The sequence below is a fragment of the Equus asinus genome, chromosome 20 (genome assembly GCF_041296235.1).
Source record: "Equus asinus isolate D_3611 breed Donkey chromosome 20, EquAss-T2T_v2, whole genome shotgun sequence".
Classification (NCBI taxonomy): domain Eukaryota; kingdom Metazoa; phylum Chordata; class Mammalia; order Perissodactyla; family Equidae; genus Equus; species Equus asinus.
Window position 1 is genome coordinate 39,478,813 of NC_091809.1, and position 22,654 is coordinate 39,501,466.

Genomic DNA, 22,654 nt, shown 5'->3' on the forward strand with positions numbered 1-22,654 from the left:
TCTGGATATCTGTTTCAAAACAATGTGAAAATGCTTAACATTACTGAACTGTACACTTTAAAATGATTAAGATGGTAAATTTTATTTTTTTTACCACAATAAAAATAAATAAAAAATGAAACTAATAAAGTGTTAAATAAAATATATTTCTACCTCTTCCTTTGACAAATTACTTCACAACTCTGGAAGGCCAAATTCAAATTCAGAATCCTGAGAATCCATGCCAAAATGTGGTAGCAGAGCAAGAGCCACCCTGGGTCACAGTTTGCTCCTTCCACTTTCCACTCTCATATTTGTCCCAGAATGTCAAGGGCTTACACATTCACAAGTATGAATACCTTCAGTCCACTGACCCAACTGCCATCCACATTCATTGGCATATAGCTTCTTCTTGGCCATCCCTTTGAGTGAATAACCCAAGAGTCTGTTCTGCTGTTGGAAGGCCGGAACCAGAGAAGAGGCTTGCACAGGCCCTGGGAGCAGGAGTCTTGCTTCAGGCCAAAATCTATGTGTGATCTTTCTGGCCTGACCATAGGCAATTACAAAGTCTGTTCCTGGAAGGTCTAACAGGAGAAAGGTCCAGTGGTTCTAGCCTATGTGGAAAAAGAAAATACTTAACTCCAGCCCACTTTAGCCATTCTTTGCAGGCTTAGATAAGTTCATTGGCCAATTCTACCAGGTTTTTAAGGAATAAAATATACCAAATCTCTATAATTTCTCTTGGATGGGGCAGAGGGAATATCCTAGCTGATTCACTGTGGTCAGCATTACCCTAATACTAAAAGCAGGAAAAGACAATACAAGAAAAAAAGAACCCTACACAACCTTTTCTCTTATTAACAGAAATTCAAAAATCCGCAGCAAAATATTAGCAAATAAAACCAAAAATTACATAAAAGAATTATACAACACCATGACTAAGGGAATTTCTCCCAGTTATGAAGGCTGGTTTAAAATTCAAAATTGAATTAGGAATTCTGATTCAAGATGGTGATGTAGAAAGGTCCTGATCTTACTTCCTTTCACAGACACGTTGAATCTACCACTTCCTATGGAATAATTTCCTCAGAATAAACCCCCTGAAACTAACTGAACAACTCCTACACATTGAAATAATGAGAAAAATAAACTATTAAAATGGGTAGGAGAGGCTAAGACACAACCTCACATCCCAAAACTTCCCCCTTGATGGAAACCAACAATTGGAGGGAGCTCAAGATCCTGGTCTTCTCTTTGAGGAGTAAAGGGTTTGAACCTCACATTGGGCAGCCCATATTGTAGACCTGCACTTGAGAGATGAGCCATCAAAACGTGTAGCTTTGAAGCCAATGAAGCTTGCCTCCACAAGACCCACAAGATTATAGCAAACAGAGAAACAGTTCTTAAAAGGCTTGTGTGCTCAAACTCATCCATCCCAGAGCAGAGCACAGAGCCAACCAGCTGAAGAGCACCCAGACTTTCTGTGAAAAAGCCTATTTGCTTATCTTAAATCATCAGCCTGAGTGGCAGGCATCTAATTTAACACACATCTAAGGGCATATTGAAATACTCTCTGGAGATGGAGCTAGTGGGAGCCATCTTTGTGCTCTCCTACTGCCTCAGTTCAGCTTGCTGGTATCTCCCAGAAAAGAGGTTTGCTCCTTGCATGCCTCCCTGATTGCTGCAAATGCCACTCAGGGGACACTTCTAGATTGCCTGGCTCTGGTGAGCAGCAAGGTTTGTACTTGTGGGTCTCACAGAACTCTAACCAATGGAAAATGTGCTCTTAACCAGCTTCCACCCCCAGGCCACAGCAAGAAGCAACAGCTGAATTGCCCTCTCTTTCTGTGAAAGATGGCTATTATCTTATCTTCATAGCTTCAGCCTGAGTGTCAGGCTTCTAATTAAACACACTTCTAAGGGCCAACTTTAATCCTCTCCAGAAACATTGAAGGACAAGTGCTATCTTTACATTCTCCCTCTGCTGCTCTGCGGAACAGCAGTATCTCCCAGAGCAGAGGTAGTACATGTGTCTGGTGCCCAAGTTTTTACATCAGATGCTCCAGGTTTTGTGGCTGCTGCACAGGTGATGCCCCTTGATTACTTAGTTCTGGGGTCCAGCAGGACTTGAGTTCATGGGTCCCATGGAACTACAAGAAGTGGAGAAATAGCTTGTGTTCTGCTACCACCTCTTGGCCATAGTGCACACAACAGACTAAAAGACATCCCCAGTCTTTCTGTGAAAGAGGCTTATTTGCTTGTCTTGGAGCTTCAACCTGAGGACCAGGCTTCTGTTTTGGCACAGAAATAGAGGCCTAATTAAATGCCTTCAAGGATGGAGGCAGGTGGATGTCATTTTGTGTTCTTATTCTGCCTCACTCCAGGTCAGCAGTATCTCCTGGAAAGGAGTTTGTGCACTCATTTGGTGCACCCATTTTTGTGGATGTCCCCCAAAGACACCTCTAGATTGCCTGGCTCTGGTGACCAATGAACTTACACTTGTGTTATGCAGTCTCACAGGTGTGTATGTATTTGCACACTTCAAAATCTGCTGCCTGAGAGTCTGGATTCCAATCAGCCTGAATCTAGATGCTGACAGTACCTTTAGGACACTGACAGATCTTAGTACACCCTTAAATATTGAGAACCACTAAAAAGAATCACAAAGGTTTGAAAGACAACAAAGAACTAGGGCAGAGTTGAATGATAAGTTTCATCTCCTATACCAAGCCACTCCTTCAATGCTGGGAGAGATAGTTGTTTTATCTAATACATATAAACAAACAGAGAGAGTCAAGGAAAATGAAGAAAGAGAAAAAATATGTTCCATATGGAAGAACAAGGTAAAACCACAGAAACAGTCCTTAATGAAACAAAGATAAGTAATTTACCTGATAAAGAATTCAAAATAACAGTCATAACGATGCTCACTGAACTTGGGAGAAGAATGGATGAATACAGTGAAAACTTCAACAAAGAGATAGAAAACATAAGAATGCATTAAAAAGGAGTCACTTTTTATGACTGAGGAATATAATAACTAAACTTAAAAATACACTAGAGATATTCAACAACTGACTAGATGAATCAGAAGAATGGATCAGTGAACTTGAAGACACACAGAGGAACTCACTGAATCAGAGCATCAAAAAGAAAAAAAGTGAAGATAACTTAAGGTTTTTATGGGACAAGATCAAGTGGACTAACGTTCACATTACAGGCTCCCAGAAGGAGAAGAGAGGGAGAAAGGGCCAGCAAAATTTTCTGAAGAAATAATGGCTGAAAACTTTCTTAACCTTGGAAAGAAAATGGACATTCAGATACAAGAAGCTCAGTGGTTCCCAAATAAGATGAAACCAAGGGACGCACACCAAAATGAATTATAATTAAAGTTTCAAAAGTTAGATAAGGAGAAAATCATAAAAGCAGCAAGAGAAAAACAACTTGTTACATACAAGGGAACCCCCATAAGACTATCAAAGTTGTTTTCAGCAGAAACACTGCAGGCCAGATGGGAGTGGAAAGACATATTCAAAGTGCTGAAAGAAAAAAAGCATCCAACCAAGAATACTCTACCTGGCAAAATTGTCATTCAGAATTGAAGAAGAGAATAAGTACTTTTAAGACAAGCAAAAGTTAAGGGAATTGTCCACCACTAGACTGGCCTTCCAAGAAATTTTAAAGGGGCTTTTTTAAGCTTAAAAAACAGGACACTAATTAGTCATAGAAAATTATTTGAAAGTATAAGTCTTGATGTAAAGTAAATATACATTAAAAATCAGAATAATCTAATGTTGTAAAGTAGTGAGTCAATCACCTAAAAGTCTAGTACAAAGGTTAAAAGACAAAAGTACTTAAAATTGCCATAATACAATAAGTTTTTAATGGATACACAAGGTAAAAAGATTTAAACTGTGACATCAAAAAATAAAGCATGTGGGGCCTGGACTGGTGGTGTAGTGGTTAAGTTTACATGCTCCACTTTGGCAGCCTGGGGTTTGTAGGTTCAAATCCCAGGTGCAGATCTAGCATCACATGTCAAACCACATAGTGGCAGCATCCCACATAAATTACAGGAAGATTGGCACAGATCTTAGCTCTTCAACAATCTTCCTTAAGCAAAAGAGGAAGATTGGCAACAGAGGTTAGCTCAGGGCCAATCTTCCTCACACATCAAAAAAACCCTGAAAATAAATAAATAAAAATAGATTATCATGGGTGAGAGTAAAAATGTAGAGATTTAGAATGTGTTCAAACTTAAGTTGTCAATTTAAAATAGACTTTTATGAATAGAAGGTTTTTTTAAATGTAAGCCTCATGGTAACCACAAAGCAAAAACCTACACTGGATACATAACTGTTAAAGGGAAAGGAATCTGAGCATACCACTACAGAACATGATCAAATCACAAAGGAAGAGAGGAAAAGAAGAGAAAGGAACAGTGGAAATACAAGACAGCTAGAAAGAAATTTAAAAAATGGCCATAAGAATGTCTTTCAATAATTATGTTAGACATAAATGGACTAAATCCTCCAATCAAAAGACATAGAGTGACTGAATGGATAAAAAACAAGAGTCCTCTTGGGGCCGGCCCGGTGGCGCAGTGGTTAAGTTCGCATGTTCCGCTTCTCAGTGGCCCGCGGTTCGCCGGTTCAGATCCCGGGTGCGGACATGGCACTGCTTGGCATGCCATGCTGTGGTAGGCATCCCACATATAAAGTAGAGGAAGATGGGCACGATGTTAGCTCAGGGCCAGGCTTCCTCAACAAAAAGAGGAGGACCTACAGTAGTTAGCTCAGGGCTAATCTTCCTCAAAAAAAAAAAACAAAAACAAACAAGAGTCCCCTATATGCTGCCTACCAAAGCCTCACTTCAGATGTAAGGTCACACACAAACTGAAAGCAGAGAAATGGAAAAAGACATTCCATGCAAAAGGAAACCAAAAGAACGCTGGGGTAGCTATCCTTAAAGCAGATAAACAGGCTTTAAGACAAAGACTGTAATGAGAGACAAAGAAGACCATTACATAATGATAAAGGACTCAATCCAAAATGAGGATATAACATTTGTAAATATTTATACACCTAAAATAGGAGCACTTAAATTACATAAAAGAAATATTGACAGATAAAAAGGGAGAAATGGAGAGCAATACAATAATAGTAGGGGACTTTAATACCCCATTTTCACCAAGGAGCAGATCATCTAGCCAAAAAAATCATTAAGGAAACATTGGCTTAAACAACATGTTAACTAGATGGAGTTAAAAGACATGTACCAAAGATTCCAAACAAATTAAAAGAATTCACTTTCTTCTCCAACACATATAGTACATTCTCATAGATCATCTGATAGGCCACAAAACATGTCTTAATAAATTTAAGAAGATTGAAATCATATCAAGTATATATGCTGGCCTCAATAGTATGAAACTAGAGATCAATTGCAAGGGGAAAACTGGAAAATTGACAAATATGTGGAAATTAAACAACATGTTACTGAACAACCAATGGGTGAAAGAAGAAATCAAAAGAGAAATAAAAAAATACTTCAAGCCAAATGAAAAAGGAAGTACAACACACCATAACTTATGGGGATCAGCAAAACCAGTTCCAAATAGCAAGTTCATAGCAATAACTGCCTATATCAAGAAACAAGAAAGATTTCAAATATACAATCTAACTCTGCAGCTCAAAGAACAACAATAAAAAGGAACAAACAAAGCCTAAAGTGAGCAGAGGAAGGAAATAACAAGTATCAGAGTGGAAATAAATGAAATAGAGACCAAGAAGACATTAGAAAAGATCAATGAAACTTAGAGCTGTTTCCTTGAAAAGATAAATAACACTGACAAAACTTTAGCTAGACTCACCAAGAGAAAAAGAGAGAGCACTCAAATAAATAAAATCAGAAGTGAAAGAAAAGACATTACAACTGATACCACAGAAATACCAAGGATCCTGAGACTATTATGAACAATTATACACCAAAAACTTAGACAACCCAGAAGAAATGGATAAAGTCCTAGAAACATAAAACCTCCCAAGGCGGAATCATAAAGAGACAGAAAATCTGAGCAGATTGTTTAATAATAGGGATATTGAATCAGTAATCAAAAACCTCCTAACACACAGAAGTCCAAAACCAGGTGGCTTCACTGGTGAAGTCTACCAAACATTCAAAGAAGAGTTAGTAGCAATCTTCCTCAAAGTCTTCCAGAGAAAAAAGAGGAAGGAAAACTTCCAAACTCACTTTATGATGCCAGGATTACCCTGACAACAAAGCCAGATAAGGAGGCTATAAGAAAAGAAAATTAAAGGCCAACATTCCTGATGAACATAGACAAAAAAATCCTCAACAAATATTAGCCAACTGAATTCAAAAGCACTTTAAAAGGATTATAAATCATAATCAAGTAGCACTATTCCAGAGATACTAGGATGGTTCAACATGGATAAATCAATCAATGTGAAACACAACACTAAAAAAAGAAGGATAAAAATCATATAATCATCTCAATAAATGTAGAAAAAGCATTTTATAAAATTCCACACCCATTTATGATAAAAACTCTCAATAAAGTGAGTACCTCAACATAAGTAAGGCATATATGACAAGCACATAGCTAACATCATACTCAGTGGTGAAAAGCTGAATGCTTTTCCTGTAAGATTAGGAATAAGGCAAGGATGTTCACTCTTACCACTTTTATTCAACATAGTATTGGGAGTCCTTAGTCAGTAATTAGGAAGGAAAATGAAATAAAATGCATCAACACTAGAAAGAAAGAAATGAAATTGTCATTTATGTAGATGACGTGATCATATATGTAGAAAATCTTAAAAATTCCATCATAAAACTGTTAGAATTAATAAATGAATTCAGTAGATTTGCAGGATACAAAATTACTGTACAAAAATCTTTGCATTTATATACACTAATAACAAACTTCAGAGTGAGAAATTAAGAAAACAATCCCCTTTAAAACAGCATCAAAAAGAATAAAATGCCTGGGAAAAAATTTAACTAACTGATGAATGACTTGAACACTGAAAATAATAAGACACTGTGAAAGGAACTGAAAAAGACGCAAATCGGCTGAAAGATATTCTTTGCTCATGGATTGGAAGAATTAATATACTTATCTTACTCTTTTTTTAATTGTGATCATAATAGTTTATAACATTGTGGAATTTCAGTTGCACATTATTTGTCAGATGACATATTAATGTACCCTTTCACCCCTCGTGCCCACCCTACAGCCCCCTCTCCCTGGTAACCATTAAATTATTCTCTTTGTCAGTATGTTTGTTTATCTTCCACAAATGAGTAAAATTGCATGGTGTTTGTCTTTGTCTGATGTACTTCACTTAACATAATACCCTCAAGGTCCATCTGTATGGTACTAATGGGACAATTTTGTCTTTTTTATGGCTGAATAGTATTCCATTGTACATATATACCACATCTTCTTTACCCAATCATTAGTTGATAGGCACTAGGGTTGCTTCCACATCTTGGCTATTGTGAATAAAGCTGCAATTAACCTAGCAGTATATAAGTCTCTTTGTATCTTTGATTTCCATTCTTTGGATAAATACCCAGTAGTGAGATAGCTGGGTCATATGGTGTTTCTATTTTTAATTTTTTGAGAAATTTCCATACTGTTTTCCCCAGTGGCTACACCTGTTTGCAATCCCACAAGCAGCATATGAGGGTGCTCTTTTCTCCACAACCTCTCCCACGTTTGTCATTTTTGGTCTTCATGATTGTAGCCATTCTAACATGTGAAAGGTGATATCTAAGTATAGTTTTGATTCACATTTCCTTGATGATTAGTGATTTTGAGCATGTTTTCAAGTGCCTATTGGCCATCTGTGTATCTTCTTTGGAAAAATGTCTGCTCATATCTTCTGCCCACTTTTTGATTGGGTTATTTGTCTTTTTGTAGTTGATTTGTGTGAGTTCTTTATATATTATGGAGATTAACCCCTTATCAGGTATATGATTTGAAAATATTTTCTCCCATTTGGTGAGTTGTTTTTTTATTTTGATCTTGGTTTCCTTTGTCTTCCAGAAGCTTTTTAGTCTGATGAGGTCCCACTTGTTTATTTTTTATTTTGTTTCCCTTGTCTGAGTAGACATGGTATTTGAAAAGATCCTTTTAAGTCTGATGTCAGAGAATGTACTGCCTATATTTTCTTCAAGAAGTTTTATGGTTTGGGGTCTTATCTTCAAGTCTTTTGTCCTTTTTGAGTCTACTTTTGTGTATGGGGAAAGATAATGGTCTACTTCCATTCTTTTGCAGGTGGCTGTCCAGTTTTCCCAGCACTGTTTACTGAAGAGGCTTTCCTTTCTCCATTGTATAATCTTGGCTCTTTTGTCAAAGATTAGCTGTCCATGGGTGTGTGGTTTTATTTCTGGGCTTTCAATTCTGTTCCATTGATGTGTGTGCCTGTTCTTGTACCAGCATCATGATGTTTTGATTACTATAGCTTTGTATTTTGTTGAGGATTTTTGCATCTAATATCATCAGTGATATTAACCTGTAATTTTCCTTCTTTTGTGTTGTCCTTGTCTGGTTTTGGTATCCGGGTGATGTTGGCCTTGTAGAATGTGTTAGGAATTTTTCTGTCTTCCTCAATTTTTTTGAATAGTTTGAGAAGAACACGTAATAAATCTTTGACTGTTTGGTAGAATTCTCCAGAGAAGCCATCTGGTCCTGGACTTTTTCTCAGGGAAGGTTTTTGATTACTGTTTCAGTGTCTTTAGTTATGATTGGTCTATTCAGATTCTGTATTTCTTCTTGATTCAGTTTGGGGAGGTTGTAAGAGTCTAAGAATTTATCTTTCTTTAAGATTGTCCAGTTTGTTAGCATATAGTTTTTCATAGTATTCTCTTATAATCTTTTGCATTTCTGTGGTATCCATTGTAATTTCTCCTTTTTCATTTCTAATTTTATATATTTGAGACTGCTCTCACTTATTTTTTAGCGAGTCTGGCTAAAGGTTTGTCAATTTTGTTTATCTTCTCAAAGAACCAGCTCCCTGTTTCATTGATCCTTTCTACGGTCTTTTTGTTTCAATTTAATTTATTTCTGCTGTAATTTTTATTGTTTCCCTCCTTCTGCTGAGTTTGCACTTTGTTTCTTCTTCCTTTTCTAGTTCTGTCAGGTGTAGTTTAAGATTGCTTATTTGAGCTTTTTACTGTTTGTTAACGTGGGCCTGAATTGCTATAAATTTCCCTTTCAGGACCACTATTTCTACATCCCATATGAGTTGGTATGTTGTGTTTTCATTCTTGTTTATCAGATATTTTTTGATTTCTCTCTTTATTTCTTCAATGATCCATTTATTGTTCAGTTGCATGTTGATTAGTCTCCACATTTTTGTTCCTTTCCCAGCTTTTTTCTTGTAGTTGATTTCTAGTTTCATAGCATTATTGTGGGAAAAGATACTATTTATGATTTCAATCTTCTTAAATTTATTGAGGTTTGCCTTGTTTCCCAATATATGGTGTATCCTTGAAAATGTGCACATGTGCACTTGAGAAGAATGTGTAACCTGCTGTTTTTGGATGAAGTGTTCTATATATATCTATGAAGTCCATCTGATCTATTTCTACATTTGATTCCACTATTTCCTTGTTGACTTTTTGTCTGGATGATCTATCCATTCATGTATGGGGTGTCCAGGTCCCCTACTATTATTGTTTTGTCATTAATATCTCCTTTTACATTTGTTATAGTCGCTTTATGTACTTCAGTGCTCCTTTGTTGGGTTCACATATGTTTATGTGTTACATATGTTTATATACTGACCCTATTTGTCTCTCTACCTGTTTCGTCTTGAAGTCTACTTTGTCTGATATAAGTATGGCAACATATGCTTTCTTTTGTTTGCCATTAGCTTGGAGTATTGTCTTCCATCCCTTCACTCCAGGCCTGTATTTGTCTTTGGAGCTGAGAGGTGTTTCCTGGAAGCAGCATATTGTTGGGTCTTTGTTCTTTCATTCATCCTGACATTCTGTATCTCTTGATTAGAGCATTCAATCCATTTACATTTAGAGTGATTATTGATATATGAGGGCTTAATACTGACATCTTATCACTCATTTGCCAGTTCTTCTGCCTTTCCTTTGTTTCTCGTATTTCAGAGTACCAATTTGATTAGGTAGTTTTCTATGATGGTTTTCTTCATTTTCTCCTTGTTTATCATGTATGTCTCTGTTCTAATTATTTGTTTACTGGTTACCATTAGGTGTGCATAATAAATATCATAGATGAGAAAGTCCATTTTCTGATAGACTCTTATTTCTGTAGACTATGCCAATTCTGTCCCTTTCCTCTACCCCTTCTAACTTATTTTTGTCATATCTTTTTCCTTCTTGTGATGTGAGTTTGTGGTTAAAATGATGAGATTATTTTTATTTTGGTATTACCTTTCTCCTTATGCTTAACATTACAGTTAAGTGTTTACTAGTTGGATTTGATAAATAGCTGTCTTTTTCTAATCATTGTCTACCTATTCATCTCCTTGCTCAGGGGCTTCTATAGCTTTTCCTATTCTTTTTCAGGTATGAAGGCCTTCTTGACAATTTCTTGTGTGGGGGAGCTCTTGTGGTGACAAACTCCTTTAGCTTTTGTTTATCTGGGAAAGTTTTTATTTCTCTATCATATCTGAAGGGTATTTTTGCTAGATAGAGTATTCTTGGCTGGACGTTTTTGTCCTTCAGAATTTTGAATACATCATTCCACTCTCCCACAGCCTGTAAGTTTTCTTCTAAGAAATCCACTGAAAGCCTGATAGGGATTCCTTGATAAGTTATTTTCTTCTTTGCTGCCCTTCCTATTTTTCCTTTGCCATTGACTTTTGCCAGCTTTAGTACTATATGGCTTGCAGTAGGTCATTTTACATTGATGTAATTAGGAGATCTATTGGCTCCATTCACTTGTATTTCCAGATTTTTTCCCAGGTTTGGGAAGCTCTCAGCTATTATTTCTTTGAACAAGTTTTCTGCTCCATTCTCCTTCTCTTCCTCCTCTGGAATACCTATAATCCTTATGTTGCATTTCCTACTTGAGTTAGATATTCTCTGAGAGTTTCTTTACTTCTTTTAGTCTTAGTTCTCTCTTCTCTGCCTGAAGCATTTCTATATTACTGTCCTCTATGTTGCTAATTCAGTACTCCATAATGTCAGCTCTGCTATTTAGGGAATTCAGATTTTTCTTTATATCAACCATTGTGTTTTTCATCTCCTACAATTCTGATTGGTTCTTCTTTATAGTTTCAATCTCTTTTGTGAAGAAGATCCTGAATTCATTGATTTGTCTTTCTGTTTTCTTGTGACTCTTTGAGTTTTTTTATGACAGCTATTTTGAATTCTTTGTCACTTAAGTTACGAAATTCTGTGTCTTCAGGGTTCATTTCTGGTACTTGTCACTTACCTTCTGGGCTGGAGATTTAATATACTTCTTCATACTGCTTGACAGTGTGGAGGTTTGTCTCTGTATAGTGTTATTATCTGGTCACAGCTTCCACCTGCTGCCACTGGGTGGGGATCAGGTGCTGTGTATTCTGGGCACAGCATAATCCATGGCTTCTCAGCTCCAGCTGCTGACTCCTTTTCTCTCTGTATGAAGCTCTGACTGATGGCAGATCTGGAGCACCAGGCAGGGGAAGGGGCACCTTCTTTCACCTGCACTTCCCAAGCCACTGCTTTTCTCTCTGCCTGTTACCCTGGGTGATCACAGAACTGGAGTGCCAGACGGGGGAAGGGGTGCCTTCTTTCACCTGCGTGCCTCATCCAGTGGCTGTGTTTCTCTCTGTGTGGTACTCTAGGTGATCACAGACCTGGAGTGCTGGGTGGAGGAAGGGGCACTTTCGTTCTCCTGCATTGCCACCAGCTGCTGCTTTTCTCTCCATGAGTTGCTCTGGGCAATCACATGGCTGGAGTGCTAAGGGGGAAGGGGTGTCTTCTTACACCTGCATACCCCTCCCAGCTGCTGCTTCTCTCTCCACATGGTGCTCTGGGCAATCACAGGGCTGGAGTGCTGGACAGGAGATGGGTACCTTCTTACACCTGAGCACATTTCCCAGCCTCTGATGCTCTCTCTTCACAGTGTTCTGGGCAATAGCCAGGCTGGAGTGCTGGGAAGGAGAAGGGGCATATTCTTACAGCACACCTCCCCTGACCTCCATCTCTCTCTCTGCACAGCACTCTGGGTGATCACAGGGATGGAGTGCTGGACAAGGGAAGGGCAACTTTCCCTCACCTGCATGCTCCCCCAACCACCACCTCTCTCTGTTTGTAGAGCTCCCACCCATCAGCTTCCACTTCCTCTGGAGGATCCAGCCCCCTCACCTTCAGATGTATGGCTGTGTGGGTCTCTCAGATGTCTGTTGTGTTGTGTAAATATTCTCTGTTGGTGTTTGAATTCCCTTTTGGTTGTATTTTAGATGGGAGTGTTCAAGGGGAGAGCTCACTCTGCCATAATGTTTATCTCACTAAGAATTAACATTTTTAAAAGTCCATAGTACCCAAAGCAGTCTACAGATTAAATGCAATACCCCCCAAAATTCAAAGGGCATTCTTCACAGCAATAGAACAAACAATCCTAAAGTGTGTATGGAAACACAGAAAACCCTATATATCCAAAGCAATCTATAGAAAGAAGAGCAAAGCTAGATAAATCAAGTTCCCTGATTTCAAACTATATTACAAAGTTATAGTAATCAAAACAGTATGGTACTAGCATAAAAACAGACACATAGATCAATGGAACACAATAGAGAGTCCAGAAATAAACCCACAAATATATGGTTAGTTAAGTTGTGACAATGGAGCCAGGAATATACAATTTGGAAAGGACAGTCTCTTCAATAAAAGGTACAGGGAAAACTGGACAGCCACATGCAAAAGAATGAAACTATACAACTCTCTTACACTGTAGACAGAAATCAACTCAAAATGTATTAAAAACTTGAATGTAAGATCTGAAACCATAAAACTCACAGAAAAAAAATGTGGCAAGCTATTCTCTTATGCATCAGTTTTGATGATATTTTTTGAATTTGATTTTAAAAGCAAAAATAAAAAAAATGTGACTACATCAAAGTAAAAAACTTCTGCAAAAGAAAAACAAAAACAAAACTTCTGCACAGCAAAGGAACCCATCATCAAAATGAGAAGGCAACCTAGTGAATGGAAGAAAATATTTGCAAATTAAATATCTGATAAGGGTTAATATTTAAAATATGTAAAGATCTCATACTACAAATAGCAAAAAAGAGACAATCCAATCAAAAAATGAGCAGAGGATCCAAAGGAGACATAAAGATGGCCAACATGTACATCAGAAAGTGCTCAACATCACTAAATATCAGGGAAATGCAACTCAAAACCAAAATGAGATAACATCTCACACTAGTTAGAATGATTATTATCAAAAAGACAAGAAATTACAAGTGTGGTAAGGCTGTGGAGAAAAGAGAACCCTTGTGCACTGTTGGTGGGAATGAAAAATGGTGCTGCCACTATGGAAAACAGTATGGACTTCCTCAAAAAGTTAAAAATAGAAGTACCGATAATCCATAAAAATTACTTCTGGGTATTTATCCAAAGAAATGAAAACAATAACTTGAACATATATATGCACTGCCATGTTCATTTCAGCATTATTAACAATAGTCAAGATTATGTATATAATATTATATTTACACACAATAGAATATTATTCAGCCCTGAAAAAGAAGCCAATCCTGCCATTTGCAACAACCTAGATGGACATTGAGGGCATTCTGCTACGTGAAATAAGTCAGACACCGAAAGACAAATACTGTATGATATCACTAATATGTGGAATCTAAAAAGAAAAAAAGAAAGGAACTAATAAATACAGAGATGAGATGGGTGGTTGCCAGATGTGGAGGGGGAAGGAGAATTGGTTAAAGGAGACAAAAGCTACAAACTTTGAATTATGAAATAAATATTTCATGGGGATATCATGCACTTTATGGTGACCTTAATTAATAATACTGTATTTTATACTTGAAACTTGCTAAGAAAACACATCTTAAAAGTTCTCATCACAAGAAAAAAATTTGTAACTTTATATGTTGATGGGTGTTAATTAGACTTTTTGTCATCATTTTGCAATAAATACAAATATTGAATTATATTGCTGAACAACTGAAACTAAGATAATGTTATATGTTAATTATGCCTCAATTTAAAAAACCCAGCATTGAATTTATGTTTGTGATATGAATTCTTATAGAAGTATATTTGTATGGAAGTTTATTCTATTAAATAAGATTTTATAGTGCATCTATTATATATTCATCACTGTTTTAGATACTGGGTGTGTTAGTATATGCAAAAGTTATGAGATAGATTTTTCTTGGAAGGACCTTTTATTAGTTGTGGCTTATAGAATATATTCTTGAAATAATCAACAAATAGCAGAAGGCTCTTTTAGACCAAGTATATATAAAGAGTTATGTAAGAATGAGTGAACAGGACAACAAGAGAATGATCTAATTGTTATGTTCAGTCTATCTGTTGACTTCTCAAGAATACAGCCATCCCTCACCCTTCAACTCTTCTGCTCCCTCGACATGTGTGACACTTCATTTATTACACAATTATTTGCTAACTTGAATCTTTGCTAATGCTACATCAAATCCTCAGAAACACCTGCAAATTTAGAATTATTATCTCTGATTTTTATCGGGACACTGAGTGTAGACAATGTTAAGCAACTTGCCCAATTTCATGCAACTATTGAGTAATAGAGTTAGGATTTAATTCAAGGTCTGGTTGACTCCAAAACCTGCTCTTAGATGCTACACATGCTTTTTTTAAACACTTCTGTTGATCCACTTCTTTTTCTCATGTAAGGGCAGCTTTAGGGGAGACTTTTAGCTCTTACCAATCATTCTCTTTTTAAACACACTTGCTTGGAGCAATTCACCATTCCCTTTTTTTTTGTGAACAACTCTGGTCCTATAATTCTCCAATTTGCATCTATATCTCTTCTCTCCCAAGCTCTGATCTTCCATTCAACTTCTTTCTGATCTTTGCCTTTTGATAATTCTGCTAGGACTTTTTATTCTTGTCTATAATTCAGAACATTACCCTCTTCACTCTTTAATTCTTCATTTCTGTCATTCTACTCCTGACTCCCAGGGCTTGAAATTTTAGTCAAATTTGATTTGTGTCTCTTTCCATCATTCTCTCCTGTACCACTGAAACACTAAATCGTGTTAATAATTCCATCACTACCTCTCCTACACTGTTTGTTTTTTTCTGTATTTACTCATTGTGAAAAGTTTCTAACTGATCTCCTTGCTTGCTGTTCTCTCTGTTTCAGCCTATTCTGACACCACTGGCTATATTAAACACCACTACTATTAATAGAGATGTTTCAATACTAACATTATTTAAACTACTTCATTTTATACCTTTTAAGTGCTGTAATCAGCACCATTTTTTCATCACAATAATCCTTTGAGGTGTGGTTATCATCTTGATTTTAAAGTAGGGGACTTGAAGGTCAGAGACAAGTTAAACACTTCCTAAGTTCACACATCTAGTTAGAGGAAGAGGCAAGTCACATACTGAAGTTAGTCTGATTCCAAAGTTCCTGCTCTGAAGATTTAGGGAGACCATTCACTAATATATATCTGAGACAGAAAGGTGGTGCTACTAATGGTTCTGCTGAAACAACAGGCACAACTAGGACTGTTTTCGACAAATTGACAGGGAGTCAGCTTATTGATACTCTATTGTCGTATTGTTATTCCTTTCCAATACTGTACCCAGTTAATGGGGCATGTTGAGGATGTATTTGCTTTTTCAGAAGAGGAACTCTGTTTTTATGTTGGTGTTTGATTCATCACAGGACAGCCTATTGTAAATATACAGTAAAGTTGTTGGATAATATTTTAGCTGCTTAGTAGAGAGATGAGAACTAAAGTAACGAATTTGAAGGCCATTCTTATAGAGGAAGTTGTTGAACAGAGGAGCTCACCAGGAAGAAGAAAAAGTACATAGGACACTGGGGAAGTAAAATATGAGGGGAGAGGAAAAGGAACAAGAGACAGTATGAAAGTTATTTCTTTTAGACTATAAGCTCCTCCAATGCAGGAACAATGTCTTTTTGTTGCTAAATCTAGAATTTTAAAGTGCTAAATGAAGTACAAATTAAAGATTAATTGAACATTAAAAATAATTATATCCTTTCTGCCTCTTGAGTAATCACCTTAATTTTATTCATTTGCTTGGAAGTTCAGGCTATTTCAAATGAAGAGTAATCAGGTGCCATCTTTTTTTTTCCAGCTAGGCTCTATGCCTCTTCTTGTGGAATTAATGTGAGTTCTGGTGTTTCTCTGGTGTGTAGAATGAACAACTCACTCAGTACCATACTAGTGCCCTTTGATGGTCTACAGTGACTCTGAGACGTGTATGTAAACACATTGTATACATGTTTACATATCAAATATACATTTACATCACATATATATAATGTATATATATACACATATGTTAGATACGTGCTAGAAGTAACTGAAACAAAGAAATCATTAAGCAGATATTCAGGTTTTAGAAAGGAGAAAATTCTGTACCAAAATGAACATGGTCAAAAATATTTCTCTGTATACTGTGCCAGCTTGTGCTGGAGCAAGTCATCAGTGAACTTGACTTTGGAGAAGCCATGGGTGAAATGTATTTGAAATAAAGTTTTCATGACAATAGCCTCTGAAGTGACATCAACTCAGAGGGAATATTCCTGGTGTTGCATCATACAGACAAGCAACCTCTGAGGCTCCTAGAGGGAAGCCAACTTTTAATGAATCCCTGAAGTCTTCTTTACCTTTAGTTCCCTGTGGGAGTTTATGATAGTTAATTATTTCTCTCCACTTGTAACTTATGTGTAGTGCAATTAAGATCAGGGTTTGGGATGCATTAGAAACACTAGGGAACAGCAAAATTCCAAGTGTAAATCTAAAAATGAAGCACCATTATTGTGGAATATTGGCTGAAAATGTCTCATAGAGATGGATAAGCAAGCATACAGTGATGTATGCAAACACACAAACACAGTGATAGGTGCAGTAATTGCAGTTAGATTTGATAGGTAGCTGGGTTTCTGCCTTTGTGGTACAATTTCATAAACTCCACATGAGAAGCTCTCAGCAAAAACATAGCTTACCCACTTGTTCACTGAGGCTTGATTTTCTCTGAATACAGAATTTTTGTCCCCTTTTGCTAAAAGTAGCATAAACACCCTCTGAAAAGATTTGCAGTATAGGTGACCACACATCAGCTCAACTAGTGTCTGTACAAAGGGGTTTATCGGATCCCTTCCTGTGAGCTGACTCAAAAATTAAGTGAATTTAGAGCAGCTGGTGCTGCCTATTTAAAGACCAGAAATGTGTGTGGACAGTGACCTTCATTGCGTGACTTTACGATTTTATAAAAAGCTCAGAAAGGTCTTTTGGTCTCTCTGTCTTGTCACTAAGCACAAAATTCCCTCCATGAGAACCAGTGCTTATGCTGAAGCTATTGTCTGAAGCATAGGACAATAATGCATTGCCTTGGAGAAATGATACATTAAGTCCATTAGAGCAGCTGATATTAACAGTACAGCTGTGACTACAGTCTTTCAAGTCTTTGTTCAAGTGTTACTTCACAAAGAGATCTTATCGACCATCCTATTTAAACACACCCTTTGGTTTGTTTTTTTATAGCTATTGTTATCTTATAAATCTTACGTAAGGTACTTATTTCTTTTATTTATTGTCTATCTTTCCCCTTCTGGGGTAACCGCTCAATGAGGGGAGCGACTTTGATTTGTGTAGAACTTTATCTGCAGCCCCAAGAACAGTACAGGACACATAATTTCTCAACTAATATTTGTTGGCTAAGTTTGTGGAGCTCTGCTTTGGCAGCCTGGGTTCAGTTCCCGGGTGCAGTCCTACACCTCTCATCAGGGGCCATGCTGTGGTGGTGACACACATACAAAAGAGAGGGAGACTGGGATGGATGTTAACTCAGGGTGAATCTTCCTTAGCAGAAAAAAATTCATTTAATTCTTGTTTCTAAATCTCTGTTGGAATTTGCTATCTGTTATTAAATTTTCTCTTTCTTTTATCTAAATTTAAATACACAATTAGACCAATAATTTCAAATTTTATGTCTGCTAATTACAACTCTTAGGTCCCATGTGGATCTTCTTTTATTTAGTATATTATTTTTTTCTTCGTGATTCTGGGTCCTATTTTCATGTTCTTTGCATTTCTAGCAATATTAATTTTATGATGCTGGGCATGTAAATATATTGTAGAGACAGTGGTTATGTTATTCTTTCCTACAGAGTATGAATTTTGTATTGGGATGATTTTAATTTACTAGCAGATCACATTGATCCTGTTCAGAACTGGATTTACCTTTTGCTATCATGTATCCGTTTCAGTTTGCCCTTATTCTGAGTGCTTAGTCCTTACTCTTAGGGTATGGGTTTCAGGGGTCCCAGATTGATGCCTTGTTTCTTCTCCAAAGCCTCTCTACTCTCACTAGGTCAGAAATCTAACATCTCCCCAGTACTATGTGATCTGTGTTCATGCCTTAGTTGTACTACAGCTGTTGTCTCCTAGACCTATAGAGTCTTGCCATGCATACACAAAATTTAGGATTCAGCTAAGAACCCAAGTGAGCCCTTTATCCAGATGGCTGAGGGTCCTTGTCTATGTCTTCTTCTTCTCCACACCTGGCCCTTAAAATTCCAGCTGTCTTAGTGTCCCTGAACACTGATCTTTCTTTATTCCACTGGTAGCGACTGCTACCATTTGCTTGGGCTCCACCTCACTATGCTTGGTTTAGAAATTGCCCATAGGGAGCAAGTTAGGATGAATGTGGTAGTCATTTAATTTTCTTACCTTCTCTTAAGTACTTCATCTCTGTGCTGTCAGCTTCCCAAAGCTTGAAAATAGTTGTTTTATATATATTTCCCAGTCTTACAGTTGTCTATGGTCAGAAGGTAAGTGTGAAACCAGCTACTCTATTACACCTGAAATCAGAAATCTCATTCCTTAATTTTTAATTACTTGTTCTTTGCATTCCTGCCAAACTAAGACCATATAGGCTCATGCACTAGGAGAGAATGGAAACCTGGAGAGTTAAACTAGATCTATCTGTTACCTTGGACCAGTGGCTTTACTTCTTTGGATCTCCTTATTTTGTCTGTAAGACAAGGGAGAATATGAATTCCATGGAGCTATAAGGTGCTGGCATTGGGATCATGTGGGAAGATTAAAAAAAATACAGCTACCATATTCATTCTCATAGAGATTCTAATTCAGAAGGTCTGAGTGAGGCCCAGAATTTCTTTTTAGTAAATTCTGCATGTAGTTGTGGTTCTCAGCCATATTTTGGATAGACTGGATTTGATAATTTGCTGTCTTCTCAGGTCTAAAACTCTATGAGTTTGTGGTCTTGATGTTAAATGAAGTAAGTAAAGATCTGAGAGACTGAGACATAAGGTAGATAATTTTTCTCAAGGAGAGGTTGGTGGTAGGGAATAGAAGTCAGAAAAAGACAAAAGCAAATCAAAGAGGAAGAACAACTTTGGATGTGTCTCTGCACTGGGCATCTGATCTGATAGGATTCAATTTAAGAAAACAGAGAAGCTAGAAAGTCACTGGAGAGAAGTGCTTGAAGAAAAGTGGGTGGAAGGCGGAGACAGTAAAGGGACTTTGACTAGCTGGTAATAAGAGAAAGGTTGTTTTAGAAAGAGGTTGAGAGCAATTTCCTGATATCCCTTACCCTGATATCTTGTTATCATAAAACTTAGACTCCATGAGAGGGCAGGGGAACAGAGAAGTCTCTTTTATTGTCTATGCTGGAAGTAGAGCAATTATTCCTAGAATGAGCTGGAAGATGAATAATTTACTGAATGTCCTGTCTTAAATTACAATAGATGTCCCCTTCTGTCAATCTTTCTTTGATATAATAACTTCTTTTTATTATAGTCATTGTTTATTTATTTGTTACTTTTCAAGAGATTGTCATATCCAATAGGCAATGACCACTCTTTATGGATTTCAGTAGCTCTACTCAGGAGGAAATTTAGTCTAGTGAATATGATTCAGGACCTTGGAGTTAGAGAGACATAGGCATGTGGGCTCTGAAACATATTGTCTGTGTGAGCAACTTACCTTTAAATGGATATCATTACTGCAAGGAATAAATGAGGATATGTTTGTGTAGTGCTTTGGATCTTGGCGGCCAGAAGTCAGTATAAGTGTGCTGTGTCAGGTACATTACTGGGTATTCAAGAAATGGAAATGATAATAATTTTTTTCACAATGATTTTTCCTCTGTAGTGCTGGTTAAATATTACCTGGAAGAAAGAGTCATCTTTAAAAGCCTAAAAAGTAATATCAAGAGTATAAATAAACATCTGTTCTTCCTTTGGTAAAATAATCTCTGAGGAAATGGTCTTGAGGGAGTCTTTGTGTTAACAATTAGGCCACTGAGATCTGTGAAATGGAATAAAACACTTTAATCCCCTGTATCCATTGGTCAGGAAAAGGAACTGTCTCCTTCCTTGAGGCTGGATGACAAATCAACAATTGGAAATCATGTTCTTCTGTGCAGAAGAGGTTATAAGATAAAATAGATGTTCTGATCCTTTGGACTGGACTGGGAGAGGAGAGTTCTGAGCTCTAAGCTGTGTCTTCTATTCACTATGGTCACTTTCCTTCCCAGAACAGTTGTGCACAAGAGACAGTAGAGTATAGCATTATGGCTCTGAAAAAAGGAAGATGAATCCCCGCCGGACCCTGGTGAGTCGTGTAACATCATTGCTACAAGTGCAAACTATGAGACTCGGGCTGCCTAAGTTCAGCTTCTGGCAGCCACTCAGTAGTTTTGGGACTTTCGCATAGCTTCTTAACTCAGTTGTCTGATCTGCAAATGGGATAATAATATTATAACATAGCTCTTAGTACACAGCCCCTTGTAGCACCACTTAAATAAGTGTTAGCTTAAAAAACTATCATTAACCCCATAGCCACTTGAGCTAAGAAATCTTGGAAAATGTAACCTCACTTTCTTTATCCAACAGCAGTGAGCCAAATGCAGGAGCTTTGAGCAGAGTCACAGTGGTTTCTGCCTGTCAGGACTCCCACCATGGAAGAGGCCCAAGTTTCAGCAAATGAAGCAGAGGCAGAAGAGAGAAGGACATAGAAAATGGACTGAGTTAAAAATCTAATGACATCTATCTTATTTTTCCTATCCTTTTCTCTGGTAGCACCAGTTCTCTCTCTGGAGGCAAAGTTAAGCCTCATAATGTTCTCCGGAAGTAAAGGTCACTTGGGATGTGAAGATAAATCCATAGCAGACAGTTGACAACCTTCCTACCATACTGAAGTTCAAATCTCTCTGTGTGGATTCTAATCTCAAGAATGGGGGGTAAATACTGGGAGTGTGTTCGTGGTGTTTCTTTCTCTCTAACATTTTCTCTTTTCTTGTCCCCACAGAATACCCTATTTCTGCTTGTCTCTAGAGAATAATGGCAGCCCAAAATTCTTCTGTGACAGAGTTTATCCTACTAGGCTTAACAGACCAACCAGGACTCCAGATACCTCTCTTCTTCCTGTTTTCAAGTTTCTACATGGTCACTGTGGTGGGGAACCTGGGCTTGGTAACTCTGATTGGGTTGAACTCTAACCTACACATTCCCATGTACTTTTTCCTTTTCAACCTCTCCTTAATAGATTTCTGTTACTCTACCACCATCATCCCCAAAATGCTGAAGAGTTTTGTCTCAAAGCAGAACATAATCATGCATGCAGGGTGCATGACTCAACTATTTTTTTTATGCTTCTTTGTCATCTCTGAATCCTTCCTCCTGTCAGCAATGGCATATGACCGCTATGTTGCCATCTGTAAACCACTGGTGTACACTGTCACCATGTCTCTTCAGGTCTGTTTACTCCTCTTGTTGGGTGTGTATGTGATGGGATTTTCAGGGGCCTTGGCCCATACAGGAAACATAGCAGGTCTGACCTTCTGTGCCAAGAACCTTATTAATCATTTCATGTGTGACATCCTTCCTCTCCTTGAGCTCTCCTGCAACAGCACCTATGTCAATGAGCTGGTTGTTTTTGTAGTTGTTTCCATTGGCATTGGAATGCCCATTGTCACCATCTTCATCTCTTATGCTCTAATCTTCTCCAGCATTCTCCACATTCACTCCACTGAGGGCAAATCCAAAGCCTTCAGTACATGTGGCTCCCACGTAATGGTGGTCTCTCTTTTCTATGGTTCTTCAGCTTTCATGTATCTCAAGCCACCTTCTATTTTGCCCCTTGAGAAAGGAAAAGTGTCCTCCCTATTCTATACCATTGTGGTTCCCATGTTAAACCCATTGATCTATAGTTTGAGGAACAAGGATGTCAAAGTTGCACTGAAGAAAACCTTGGGAAGAGAAATATTTTCTTGAAAAAGTGTAGTATTTGAGGAAGGAGATATAATGCTTTGTTTATTCTTGTGTGTGTTTTCAATGAGAGATCCAAGTTCTAGGTTTTTTTAGTCTCCTGTACAGAAAGAGAAGTTTAAGTCTTTATGTTTGGATTGGTCTTTAGTGCAGATCTATTCTCCTTGTCCC

The 22,654-nt window shown here is 37.4% G+C and overlaps 1 protein-coding gene across 1 annotated transcript; it reads left to right on the forward strand.

Moving 5' to 3' along the window:
* The first annotated feature begins 21,556 nt into the window (after window positions 1-21,556).
* On the forward strand, window positions 21,557-22,489 carry LOC106836036 (olfactory receptor 8B12-like). Its single transcript, XM_014848644.2, has one exon. The coding sequence runs from the start codon at window positions 21,557-21,559 to the stop codon at window positions 22,487-22,489; it is 933 nt and encodes a 310-aa protein (XP_014704130.2).
* Window positions 22,490-22,654: the final 165 nt, after the last annotated feature.